General features: G+C 46.1%; 1 protein-coding gene across 3 annotated transcripts in view; it reads left to right on the top strand.

Moving 5' to 3' along the window:
- Positions 1-13,820, top strand: part of UBE3B (ubiquitin protein ligase E3B) — a 51,580-nt gene that overhangs the window by 12,306 nt on the left and 25,454 nt on the right. For all 3 annotated transcript variants that reach the window (XM_035017187.1, XM_035017188.1, XM_035017189.1), the window contains exons 10-15: positions 4,875-4,980; positions 5,283-5,403; positions 6,351-6,528; positions 8,123-8,286; positions 8,984-9,151; positions 12,441-12,612. In XM_035017187.1, the coding sequence (XP_034873078.1) occupies positions 4,875-4,980; positions 5,283-5,403; positions 6,351-6,528; positions 8,123-8,286; positions 8,984-9,151; positions 12,441-12,612 (909 nt within the window). The remainder of the gene's footprint in view (positions 1-4,874; positions 4,981-5,282; positions 5,404-6,350; positions 6,529-8,122; positions 8,287-8,983; positions 9,152-12,440; positions 12,613-13,820) is intronic.

Genomic DNA, 13,820 nt, shown 5'->3' with positions numbered 1-13,820 from the left:
CATTCTTAAACTGTTGAAAGGAGCACTGACTTGGGGGAAGATGTTAATAAGGTAACCTGCTGATCTTAATCCCTAAGATAATAACAACTTAGGGCAGAGGGAGTGTTGGGGTCAAATTAGCTTGGTAGAGCTCCCTGCTCTGTCCCCTTTGCTAATCCACAGTGGTGGAGCATGTCTATTAATGTCCCATGGAGTCCTTTTCTATGGAATACTATTTTGGAAAATGATGTTCTAGAATATCAGTTGGCAAACGTTTTCGGTAAGGGGCCAGCTAATACGTATTTTCGGTTCTGTGGGCCACACACTGTCACAACTGCCCTGCTCTTGCAGCACAAAGCAGCTGTAGACCATACATACACAAGCAAGAAGGGCTGTGTTTCAATATAACTGTATTTAGAAAAATAGGCAGTGGGCAGAATTGGGTCTTTGAGCCATATTTTGCCACTCCTGGTCTAGACTGTGCTGTCCACTAACCACTGAACCCTGTGGGGCTGTTTAAATAGAAATACATTACAACGAAGAATTCAGTTCCTCATTTAGGCACGTTTCAAGTGCTTCCGGGCCACATGGGACTGAGCAGTGATGACCTTCCTGGACCGCACAAATAAAGGAACATTCCCATCATCACAGAAAGTTCTATGGGACAAGGCTGGTCTAGAGCAGCCCTGCCAGTAGAAATATAATGAGAACTGCATTTAAAAAGTCCAAAGAAAGGGGAAATTAAGTTTAATAATCTATTTTGTTTAAACCAGTGTATCTGAAGTATAATCATTTCTACATGAAGTCAGTATTTTTAAATAATTTATTTTATTTAAAAGTAATAATTTTTTTCTTTTCATACGGAGTCTTCAAAACCTGGGGTGGATTTTATACTTAAAGCCTGTCTGCTGCTGAACTCACCACATTGTAAGTGCCCAGGAGCCACACGTGGTCAGCGGCTACTGCTCGTTTCTAGAGGCGAGATCCTTAAGACCGAAGAGCAGGTGTCAACCAGTGATGCTATAATTAGTTCCAGAGCTAGACAGATTATCCAGTAAACAATTAGACCTTCCTTGCAGACCTTGAGAGGAGTTGTATTTAATGAGTCGTAGGATGTAGGTACAAACAGGTTTTCCAGTGGGAGGTTTCCTTCAACTTCTTTTCCTGAGTCACCTTCTGGGGCGGCTCATTCCGGCATCACCCACCCTCTCCTCTGCCAGGGGCAGCGAAGGGTTGACACACGGATGCCTGAGCTCCAGGCACAGCAGCAGCTCTGCCACCTCCTAGGTCTCCCTGAGAACACAAATCTTCCTTCTGTTCCGGCGTCCCTCCCCTGCCTCGAGAGGGTTGTCATTCATGGTGTGATTCACCAAGAGGGTCACGTCCACCCATTCCAGCACGTTTCTTCTCCCTTAAGAATACGGTAGCATCCATCATTTTAGGTTTTTTCACTCTGTACGTTAGAGTCCTTTGGCTCACTTGTGAAGGCCGGGCTGCTTTAAAGCCTTTTTCTTAAACAGTGCACTTTCTCCCCCTCGGAATATCTGTATGTAATTGAAAATGGCCGGGACCTTTTAAAACAAGATACCTAGTGGTTTTGTCATACTGGAATAAACTGTTGAAAGTCTATAAAATTATAAATGATATGTTTAGACATGATCACCAAATCTTACGATACAAATAGCTAACATTCATGGGCCACACAATTGTTTTAAGACTTCTACTCACATATATGACTCCTTACCACGTTCTCTTATCTTGGTTTTATAGATGAGGAAGCTAAGGCCCAGAGAGGTTAAGCCACGTGCCCCCGGTCACACAGCAGGGAGCGGCAGGGCCAGGAATTAAACCCAGGCTGTCTGACTCCAGAGCCCATGCTCTTTTTTACACTTGCCTACCTGCCTCCCGTATTGGACACATTTTTGTATTCTAGGTACAATATATATAGAATTCGTGCATGTGGGAACTTTCTCAAATTCTCCCTGTTCCATTTCTTACCCAGGCCCCAGGTTTGCCCAGGCTCAGTTTCTGTTTTTCCCGTGTGCCTGTCCCGCTCCCTGGTTGCAGCATGAGCTCTCTGTTGGCGGGTACTGTGCAGTGAACCTCTCTTTTCCCCTGCTCGCCTGCCGTGCCTAACCCTGAGACCCGCACATAAGGCGCACCCTGTCCAGTGTGCCACTGACAGGATACTGGAAGGATTTGTCACCCTAGGGGGCTTAGGTGCAACAACCACAAGGCTAGAGGAAATTTTTGATGACCTCATGCTGGGGGTATAGATAACAGGGCATTGAGGGAAATGGAGTGTCTGGTGTATATGTGTGGTCTTTTGAAACTGGCCTCCCTCAGGGCAACCCTGCCTCCTAGCAGTCCTGCAGTGCCTTACTCCTGGTCAGCCAGGCGGATTTACTCCGGGATATGACTCAGGGTGGGATCCTGCCCTTGGCGTCCCCTTGGAAGCGGGAAGTGATGAGTTAAAGTTTTGGTGACATTCTCTTGTGGTTTGCTTTTCCTCTGTCTAGGTAATTGCTTAGTCCTGATCCACACCTCTTTCTAACATACAGAAAGTAACTTAATTCTCTTTTTAGAGAATTCGCTTTTGTCCAACTCAGCTCAGTGAGTCTAGCTTGACTGGTCAGCCTCCTATAGACAGGTGGTTGATGTAGACACTGGTGTTTTGAGCACTTCAGCCATATGCAGTTTTCTGGTCCCAAAAATGGTACCTTTGAAAGTGGACGTTTATAATACAAATTCTGATAGTCTAAATACTGGTAACATACTTGCTTGTTGCCACTGGAGCACGTTAGCTAGAAGAGATCAATTTCCTCCTGTAAGTTCTTTTTTTTGTTTTGTTTTTTCTTGCATGACCTCTGGTGTTTTTTTAAAATAACTTTATTGAATTCACATATCCTACCTCTCACTCCTTTGGAATACACAGTTCACTGATTTTTAGTACATTCACAGAGTTGTGCAGTCATCACCACTGTCTAATTCCCGAAATAAACCCCATACCCATCACCAGTCACATCCCTTCCACCCCCACCCCCTCCCCCCTTCCATGCCCCCAGCAACAACTAATCTACTTTCTCTCCCTTGGGATTTGCCTGTTCTGGACATTTCACATAAATGGAATCCTACAACGTGTGGTCTTCCGTGCCTGGCTTCCTTCACTTTCATCCATGTTGTAGAATGTATCCGTTCTTCGTTCTTTTTTATGGCTGAGTAATATTCCGTGGTATGGCTATGCCACATTGGGGTTGTTTCTATTTTTTGGCTATCATGAATGGTGCTACTGTGAACATTTATGTGTAAGTTTTTAGTGTGGACATGCTTTTCATTTTGTATATATTCCTCAGAGTGGAATTGCTGGATCAGGTGGTAACTCTGTGCTTAACTTTTAGAAAAACTGCCAAACAAAGTGGCCTCACCGTCTTACATTCCCACCAGTAATGAATGAGGGTTACAAATTCTCCAAGTTCCCACCAACCCTTGTTATCTCCTTTATCATAGCCCTCTTCATGGGTGTGAGGTGATCCCTCCCTGTTGTTTTGATCGGCAGTTCCCTGATGGCCAGTGATGTTAACCATCTTGTCATGTGCTTTTTAACCATTTGCATCTCTTTCTTGGGAGAAATGTCTATTTGCATTCTTTGCCCATTGTTTAATTGGGTTGTCTTTTGTTGTTGAGTGTTTGAGTTCTTTATATGTTCCAAATAAAAGTCCCTTATCAGGAGATAATTTGCACATATTTCCTCCCTTTCTGCTGGTTGTCTTTTCACTTTCTTAATGGTGTCTTTTGAAGCCACAAGTTTTATATTTTGTGATTTTTTTTTTTTAAGATTTTATTCATCCATTTTGAGAGAGAGTGAGAAAGAGCACATGTGCACACAACAGCAAGGAGGAGGGGCAGAGCCAGAGGGAGAAGCAGGCTCCCCACTGAGCCGGGAGCCCCGTGTGGGGCTCGATCCCGGGACCCTGGGGTCATGACCTGAGCCGAAGGCAGATGCTCAACCAACTGAGCCATCCAGGCGCCCCAAATTTTGTGACTTTTTTTTTTTTTTTTGTCCTAAAATATCATTGTCAAACCCAAGGTCACAAAGATTTACTGCTGTGTTTCCTTCTAAGAGTTTTACAGTTTTAGTTGTAAAACTAGCATTTAGGTGTAAAATCCATTTTGAGTTAATTTTTACATATGGTGTGAGGTAGGGGTCATTATCTTATTTTAGTAACATTTATCTTTTTTTCTGATTATGGAGGATTGCATGCTTATTGTAGAAAACCTGAATGAAATAGCGTAGTATAAGGAAGAAAAAATGTCTCTCCTGATTCTACCACCCAGACATACGTTGTTAACATTTTTTTAAATCTGTCCTTCTTGGGTTTTTTTCACTTGTATATACTTATGGGGTTATCTATATATACACATATCTAAGTTTTATTATCATAACGCATACTTAACAGTACATTGCTTAATCGAAGTGTGAATTGTTGGTCAATTATCACATAGTAAACACGCCTGCATAAGGACCCCTCCCCTTGAGAAATAGAACAGTGCTGGCATTCCAGAAGCTCTTTTCCTTCCTCCAGGTCACTACCTTCTCTCTTGTCTCCCATAGACATAGTTCCTCATCCTGTTTTCCTTAAAGTTTATTACAGCATGAGTATACGCTCATGTCAGTAAAACTTCAAAACGGCTTTCTGTCTCATAGCTGCATCCTACCACTATACTGTCACTGACTCAGCCACTCCCCTTGCAGGTGTCCTCATTTTCAGCCTCTAGTTTTCCTAGAAGTCCTGGGAAGCATAATTCCAGGGGAACTGGGGGCATTGGCAGAGTTGCTCTTTGGCTCTGGGGTGACGTGCAAGCCCGTGTGATTAAGGTGATCTTTCTGTGTCTAGCCCTGTGATTGCCGCACAATTTTCTGACAATCTGATTCGGCCATTCCTCGTCCACATCATGTCTGTACCTGCTCTTGTGACTCATCTCAGCACAGTGACCCCTGAGGTAAGTGACTCCGTGATGTCCCCCTGAGTCCGTTTTTGCTTTTCTTCTTAGAAATTAGAGAGTAAATGTTTTCTCTTTTAATTTCCACTTCTTCTCCTGAGATTTCTTCTAAACCAGTAGCCACCATAGGCACGCTCATGTTAGCAGGCCAGAGAACCAGGTTCTCATCTTTGTTAGTATTCTTCCTGGCCATTGAGGGCACATTTGGCATCCAGGTGTTGATCTGCAAGCCTTCACATTCATGCTGTGGTGGGAAATTCTTCCTGTCAGCTCCCGCTCTAACAGTCTGCAATTGTTTGCAGCGCCTCACTGTTTTAGAATCTCATGACATGCTTCGTAAATTCATCATGTTTTTAAGAAACGAAGATCGATGCCGTGACGTATGTGAAAGCTTAGAAGGATGCCATACGCTCTGTCTAATGGGTGAGTATCTGTGGCTGGAATTTGACTGTGTTCTGGGTGTCGGGAAAAGTCCCAAGTGTTTTTGTTTTTTACTGTTCTGGAGATCATGAGTTATTTTTAGTAACACTTGGAAGTACTTAAAAGACATATAACCAGATAGATAAAACAGACACGTAAAATTGAAAATCAATGGAAAATATATCCACCTGGCAACCTAATTGAGTGACTGTAAATGAATATTAAATTTGGGCCCTCAGCTTCCTGGCAGCCAAGGGAAAAATGAAAATGCCGTGAATCGCCTGGATAATTCTCCATCTCCAGAGAGAAGAACGGGCACAGTTAGGTGGTGTTTAGATCAGAGTAGGGCCTGCATCATCTATTTTACGTTTTCCTTGTAAATGAGGACAGGACAGAAGCAAATGGATAGAAGCATTTAAAATCAGCAGTGGTACATAATTCTCATCACTTAGAAGAAGTTTATTTTACATAGAAAAGGGTTCTCGGGGCAAAATTTTAAGAGAGTTTATGGTGAGAGGCCTCACACAAGGCATATTGAATAACTTCGGTGAACATTGGACAACAGTGATTTCCCAGAACGCTCAGATGTCCTTCCAAAGGTCATTTCTTACACCGGCTCTTGATTTTTTAATCTTAGCGTAATATCAAAATGTTACGCTAACTAAAGATCACACACCTCTGTGTGATGTTTTACGTTACTTCATATAATCCTCACATCAAGAGTGGGGAGCTTTGTTCCAGTCTTACAATGAGGAAACGGGTTGGAGAGGCAGGTTGAGGGGCACGCAGCTCCTCTGTGGCAGGGCCAGGATTTGAAGCCAGGCACCTCTCTGCGTGGAGTTTCTTCCTGCACATGGACTTGTCTGCAGGAGCCCTGGGCAGAGAGCAGGGCTGTGAAGGTGACGCAGTGGGTCACCTGGCCCCACTACACTCTGTTTCTCTCTTTGTAGGCAACCTCCTGCACTTGGGCTCCCTCAGCCCCAGGGTGTTAGAGGAGGAGACGGAAGGGTTTGTGAGTTTGCTCACCCAGATGCTGTGCTACTGTCAGAAGTACGTGTCCCAGAAGAAATCCAACCTGACACACTGGCACCCTGTCCTCGGCTGGTTCTCGCAATCTGTGGACTACGGGTGAGTCCTGGAGGCAAACCGCCATCTTTCCTGTCCCCTGCCTGCCTCTCACCACCTCTCCCTTCTTCCTTCCTTTCTTCCAGCTTGTGTTGTGTTGTTTGTTACAAAAGTAATATATATTCACTGAATAAAATCTGGATAAGACCAAAAGAGACTAAAAACCACCCCATTATGCCACTACCCGGAGACAACCTGCGTGAATATCCCTTCAGTTTCTTTTTTTACCTGTAAATATCAGCAGTTATTTTGAGGTCATTTTTTTTGTATTTAATTCTTTAGTAAACTATGAACCTCATCTATCAAATACTATTTTTTCTTTTTCAATATCGCTTTTCCTGACTCCCTAGACTGCCATATTTTGGAGATACTGAAATAAGACACATGATTGAAAGGGGGTAGAAGTCACCTCATCCTTTTCAAGAGGTAGAATATCGGTTTAAAAATTCTTAATTACAGAACTCAAAAACATTAAAAATGTTAGGCAAGAAGAGCAATTAAGTGAAGTGGCATCGCAAGTTTGAAAATGAAAGCTGTACCCTTGACTGAGATGAGGCAGGTCTCAGAGCAAAGGCGGCTGTGGCTCCCCACTGTTTTCCTGTTCAGATCTCTGCGTGGGTCCCTGGCAGCTGCCCTTGAGGCAAAGAATGAGGGCCAGGGAAGGAAATCCCCAGATTGTCTCCCTTTTCCTTGTGCCTGAGAGGCATCCAGTTGAAGAGACAAATGACCAGCTGATGGCAGGTCCCTGTGTGACATCCCAGCCTGAAGAGGATGGAGCATGTGTGATTGGGACTCGGGAGGGAGGTTGTGGGAGGCAAGAGGGGCGGGAGAGCACAGCACTGTGCAGCCTGGTCTGCTCTGGGGGCTTTGGGCAAGCCGCTTTACCCCACTCTCCAATCCTGAAACATGGGGACAGTTTTCCCAGTCCTCGGATAGTGTTGTTTCAGAGGACCGAATGAGATAAGGTATGTCAAGGGCCTGCCTCTAGGCCTGGCCCATGCTCGTGGGTGGTGTCTCTTTCTCCTGTGATGCTGGGAGCCTGAGGGAGCCTTGATGGGATGGAGAGCCGGGAGGCGATGAAGGCAGATTTCAGGAGGGAGTCTGATGCTTGGGGTGCCATGTGGATTGGGGGAGGGAGCACTTGAAGGCAAGGAGACTCTTAGGAGGTTGGGGGCACGGAGACTTGCAGGCCAGGCCTGCAGTCTAGGTGTGAAGAAGAGGACTGTACAACAAGAATCATTTAGCTTTTGTCGACTGGGTGGTAAGTGGGGTGGGGTCAGGATGAAGAACTGAGACGGGGTGTCTGGGAGGACTGTGCTGAGGAGAGCCTGGGGCCCTGGGGTGAGCAGGAATGCTGTCAGCGGCACAGGAAGCCCTGGGGAGGGTGGCAGAGAAGACAAAGAGGGCAGTACCTTATGCATCTAGGCCCTCAGTGGCATTTGTGGATCCCACTTTCTCTTTTTTATCCTCTTATTTGCCATGTTGAGTGGCAGGCCGTAGCCAGCCCCCCGCGTGGAAGGCCCAGTGGGGAGCTGAGAGCTGTCGGTGGCCATCCATCAGGTAGAACTGACCCACCTGGTCTCCTGCTCTCTCCTAGCCTTAATGAGTCCATGCCCTTGATCACCAAGCAGCTGCAGTTCCTGTGGGGGGTGCCTCTGATCCGGATCTTCTTCTGTGACATCCTGAGCAAGAAGCTGCTGGAGAACCAGGAGCCAGCCCACGTGCAGCCAGCATCCCCCCAGAATGTGCTTCCCGTGAAGAGTGAGTGGCTGGGGCGGGCGGAGCCCAGGGCTCTGCTTGGCTCCAGTGCAGTTCCTGTGGGCCCTGTGGGCCTGCCCCCTCCACTTCTGTGACACTCGAGCTTCTCCCACACAGGCTAAAAGACTGCTCCAACCAAGTTCACATTTAGCAAAAGAGCAACAGAAAACCCTTAGGGATGGAAAACAAGGACCAGGGAAACCTAAATAGGTGAACCAGACCAAGACCATGTGTAGAGATTATGGATTCCCTGAGGGCTACAGTGGGGATCTCTGAACTTCCATTTGGCTCTGAATTTCTAGTAGCTAGAATGAAAGGGGGTTTGTGGATCTTTTCTTACTCATTAACACGAAGAAGGAAGGCCCATTTCTGAGGGGAAGTCGAGCCTTTCTGAGCCCCTAATCAGAAAAATCTCCCTGGTAAAAGGGGGTCTGGTAAAAGAATCCCCTGTAGGAGTCAAATAGACTTGGCTTGGTCTGAGATATTTTCTGATGTTCTGAAGAGGTCTCTGGGTTGCACCTAAAAGCCTATTGTTAACGCTTTTCTAATTCGTCCCAAAGAGATGACTTGAGTCAGAGCAGCCGCCCCACCGTCCAGGCCTGGCTGTAAATCAGGCACTTTATTGAAATGCTCTTTACAGAGGAAAACCAGACAGATGGCTGAATGTCTGCTCACCCATTCCTTCTCCTCTCCATGCCAGATCTCCTGAAGCGTGCGTTTCAGAAGTCTGCATCCGTTCGGAATATTCTCAGGCCTGTTGGGGGTAAGCGTGTGGACTCTGCGGAGGTCCAGAAGGTCTGCAACATCTGTGTCCTCTACCAGACCTCGCTGACGACTCTGACCCAGATCCGGCTACAGATACTCACAGGTTCGGAGTCCTGAGGCGGCATCTTCCATCTCTGACATTTGGCGGATGATTTTTCTTAGAAAAAGTTGATATTCTTCCGGCTTTCTTGGCTCAGAAGATACATTTTGAAGGGGAGGGTATTTTTGAGCTGTTCTTCTTAGAGGTTGATACACCTCCGTTAAATGGCTCACACTGACCTCAGTCCCAGCGCTGCCAGTTCGTTCCTGTGACCTGGCTTTTATTTCCATTATGCAGTGCAATTTGCCTTCAAAAGTTACTACTTTTTCTGAATAGAAAACTAGAAAAGACATGAAAAAAGAAAACTTAGACCATATTTAATCCTATAGTCCAAGGATAACCACCTGTGCCTGAGTGTACCACATTTATATATATGTATGTTTAGATTGAAATATGTAGTTTTACCTTTCCCTTTCTGTTCATCACTTTAGAAGCATCTTATCATTGTCAACAATTCTTCCAAAATTTCATTTCTGTTGACCGCATAGTATCTCATCACACGAATGTGCCCAGCGTTTTCCTTCTTAGCCGAGCAAGGAAGAAAGTCGTGTGTGTCATGAACACGGGACTTGGGCATTTGGGGCTTCCCACTGCCATGCAGGACTTGTTCATATGAATTGGTGTGATGAGGACAGAAAGTCTGTAGGCCATGAAGCTGTTGACTGCATAAAGGGTTAAGAACTTTTTCATTTTACATTTTTTTAAAATTATAGATTGCCACTGCTTCTCTCTTTCACACATATTTATTCATCTTCAGACGTTAACAGAGCACCTGTCTGTGCCAGGCCGTGGGGGTGAAGAGGTGACCAAGGCAGCGAGAGTCCCTTTCCCAAGAGGATTCTAAGAGTAGGGAGGCGAGCTGTAGGCAAGGGAAAAGCGTATTTACTGTCACGATGGGCTCTGTGACCGCGGAAGTAAGGAGACAGTGTGGGCTTGGACTGGAGCGGGCTTTCCCAGCCTCAGCACTGCTGCACTCTTGGGCCCAAAAATTCTTTGTTGTGGAGTCTGTCTTGTCCGCTGTAGGGTGGTTAGCAGCCCCTGGCCCCTACCCCGGCGTCCGGTAGTGCTGCCCCCTCCCCGGTTGTGCCAGCCCTGCGTGTCTCCGGACACTGCCAGCTGCCGCCTGGGGCAGCACGGTCTCTGGTTGAACAGCACAGGACGGGTGTGCTGGCAGGGTGGGAAGCAGGGGCCTCTGTACATGTTTCAGAGGTCGCGTCTATAGGTCTTACAGGTACATTGGATTTGGAAGAGTGAAGGCTAAAGGCCTCAAAGGTGAGGCCAGAGTGTTGGCCCCAGCAGCCTGTGTGGATGGTGGTACCATTTGCTGAGCTGGAGACAGCCAGCTGAGGGTGGGGCTTGTGGGGAACGACGAGTTCTCTTTGGCTCTGATGAGTGTGAGGTGCCAAACAGGCATGTGAGTATACTGTGGGGGTACAGACAAAGGGGTGTCATGTAAAACCGTGGGCCCAGGGCAGGCTCCATCAGGAGAATGCAAAAGGAGGCAAACGGGTCTAGACCAAGCCTGGCACCCCAGCACCCACTGTGAGGGTTTGAGAAGCATAGTGAGTGATGTGACTTTTAGGTTATGGCCTGTGCTCAGCTTTTTAAGGTGACCACAAATTCAGGCATCCCTGTTGTCTGAGTGAGAGCACCCAGAAAGAAGCTTTCTCGGCTAAGTTGAAAATACATCCTTTTAAGAAGGAGGTAAACTAGTCTAAAGTGTTTGTAGAGTATTCGGTCTGTTCAGCTACATGCAAAGCAGATTGTAGAAGATAATACACTTCTTTGCTCATGCTCCTCACATGCACTTGGTGGCCCAGAGCCACGTGCTGGCCCCTGGCAGAGCTCTCCAGAGCCCTGCATCTTCATTTCTATTGGAGTTGCTGCAGATGCAGCCCTGGTTGAATCTGTGTCTGAGGCTGGAAATGAGTATTCTTGTCCACACCGTGAGGACCATTCACATAATGTGAGAGTAGTTGCTCTTCCTAATTGTCCTGTGGGAGTACATTTGTGGTCTCCACAGTTTAACTACTCACTCTGTTTCTCTCTTACGCTATTTTTAAATTGTGAGGGTTCTGCATTCTTCTTTCTTTTTTGGTCTCTGCATTCTATAACCACATTCTGCTACCTTGAAAATGTGAGCTCAGACCCTTACGAATAATAACTAAGTGGGCACTCCCGTTTCTTTGCCTCCTCTATGGTCCCTTCAGGCCACCCCAGTCTAAGCATTTATAGCAGCATTGATTGTGTCATCCTGCCCCTGTTCCAGGCAAATATATCTTCCCCAAGCAGTTCTTTGTTCACAATTAAGTAATTCAGAGTGCTCTGTAAAATGAGAGATATTATAAGGACTCAAATATAAAGTGAAATATGAGGAAAAATTTGAGACAGACACCTTATTGTATATTCAGAGACACGTGGAACTTTAGAGCCGGGCTCTCTCAGTCAATAGCTGTATTAATAGACTTAAAATGTAACAGTGTTGTAGCCTGTGTGTCTGAGGCCTTGAGGCCATCAGAAAGCAGATCTAAAATGTCTTCTGCTTCACCCAGGGTTAAATGTTTGTGAGACACTTCACAGGATCTCTGCTACAGTCATTCATTGCTTTCCCATTTTTAGCAGAGATAGAATAATAGAAGTAGAGGAGAGGAAAGCTTTGATAAATATAGGTGAGCCTGAAAGATGGTTTAAAGCAGGGTCTGCAAACTGCAGCCTGTGGGCCAAATGTGGCCCACCACTTGGTTTTGCAAATAAAGTTTTATTGGAATACAGTCCCATCCATTCATTTACGTATTGTCTGTGGCTGCTTTTGTGCTACACGGGTAGCTTTCAGTAGTGTGACAGGGTGCTAAGCCAGGCCCATACAGCCTAAAAAAATGCTTAGTCTCTAGCCCTTTCCAGGAAAAATTTGCTGATCCCTGATTTAAAATATAAACACTGAGTCAAACAGATGTGGGTTCTCTTCTTAGCTCTGATACTTACTGGCTGAGTGGTTTGGGGCTAATTAACCTCTCCCTGCTTCAGTTTTTTTCTCTTATAAAATGGAGGTAACATTGGGTTTCACAGGATAGAAAGGAGATAATGCATGCAGAGTACTTAGATTGATATCTGAAACTTGGAAAGCACCCATGAAATATTAGCTATTACTGTGATTATTCCTCTCATGGGGATAATGATTTTCTTAGTGATTGCACCTTAGAAGTGTAAGCGTTTTGTTCCCCCAGTGGGTAGGAGAAACCGTGGACCAGATGGAGCCCCCACCTGAAGCTTGGGTTTCTCTATCCTTTTCCAGGTCTCACTTACCTTGATGACCTGCTCCCCAAACTGTGGGCGTTTATCTGTGAGCTGGGGCCCCACGGAGGGTTAAAGCTCTTCTTGGAATGCCTCAACAATGACACTGAAGAGTCCAAGCAGCTCTTGGCCATGCTGATGCTGTTCTGTGACTGCTCCCGGCACCTCATCACGTAGGTTGACTGCTGTGGGCCTCCATTCCTTTCCTCGAATGTGGAGAAGCCAAATCACAATGCTGTAAGGAAGCTGCTGCTGATGTGATTACTGCCATCGTTCGGACCCCTGTGGCAGGGTCATTAGGAAAATTAGGCCAGAAAACATTTACAGTACAAGGTGGGCGGCACGTAGTCGGGGTTCAGCAATTCTTAGTTCCCATCCTTCTAGGGGAGCTGGGTCAGTACCCTTGTGTGTGGGCTTTGGGGGTCTCCCAGAGCTGGGTTCAAGTCACACCTCCACCATTTACTCACTGGGTTAGGTAGTTACCTGGAAGATTTCAGAGCCAGGGAGCTGGGAGGCAAATCCTGGGTTGGCCACTTCCCGAGACACGTTGGGCAAGGGGGCCTCGCCTCTCTGAGCCTCCATTTTCTCCTCTGTAGATGGGAATAACAGTAGTATGTGCCTCTTGGCCATGTGGTAAGGATTAAAAGAGGTAATGCACACAAAGTGCTTGGCACAGTCCCTGGCACACAGGAAGGGCTGTGATGCTTATGATTATCAAACTGACCCTAGGCAAGTTGCTTAACCTCTCTGAGCTTCGGTTTCCTTATTCATAGAATGGGGATAATATTAGCAATCTGATAGGGAGTAAATGAGAAAAGGAACGTCACGTTCTCAGTACAGTGCCTGGCACAGAGTGGGGCATTAGCAAATGTGAGTCCCATTCAGTTCCTTTGTTTTTTAAGCTTATGTGTCTACTTGTGTGTTTGGTATTTTTTTAATTCCACGTTTTCCCAAAGGTTGGTAAAGAATTATAAGAGAGAAGGGATCCCAGACAGTTATGTTCAGGGTAGAAGACACTGATTGGTAGGAGGGGATCAGGGATGGTAGGTGGGTAAGAATCATGGTGAGCAGTTGGAGGCGAGCGCAGGGCTCTGTGGCTGCCCCTGAAGACTCGCTGATTGGCTGGGTCCAGCGTGAGCTGAGAGTGAGTTGTGCTGTAAAGCAAATGAAGCAGTCTTGGGAAATTTTCACATAGAGCTGTAACTTAAACGGTTCATTTACGCACATGTTGTTTCAGGCATCCATTCATTTCCTCATAAATACTTCTTCTCAGGCACCTACATTAGTGGTTGTCGTAGATGCAGAGGAAGATTCCATGGCTCTCCTCAGTGGACACAGACTCTCAGTCGAGATTCCTTGATCGTTAGGCATGAGTTCAGGC

Source organism: Mirounga leonina, unplaced genomic scaffold, assembly GCF_011800145.1.
Source record: "Mirounga leonina isolate KUSES-001 unplaced genomic scaffold, KU_Mleo_1.0 Mir_171, whole genome shotgun sequence".
Lineage (NCBI taxonomy): Eukaryota > Metazoa > Chordata > Mammalia > Carnivora > Phocidae > Mirounga > Mirounga leonina.
This window is presented reverse-complemented; position numbering and strand designations above follow the sequence as displayed.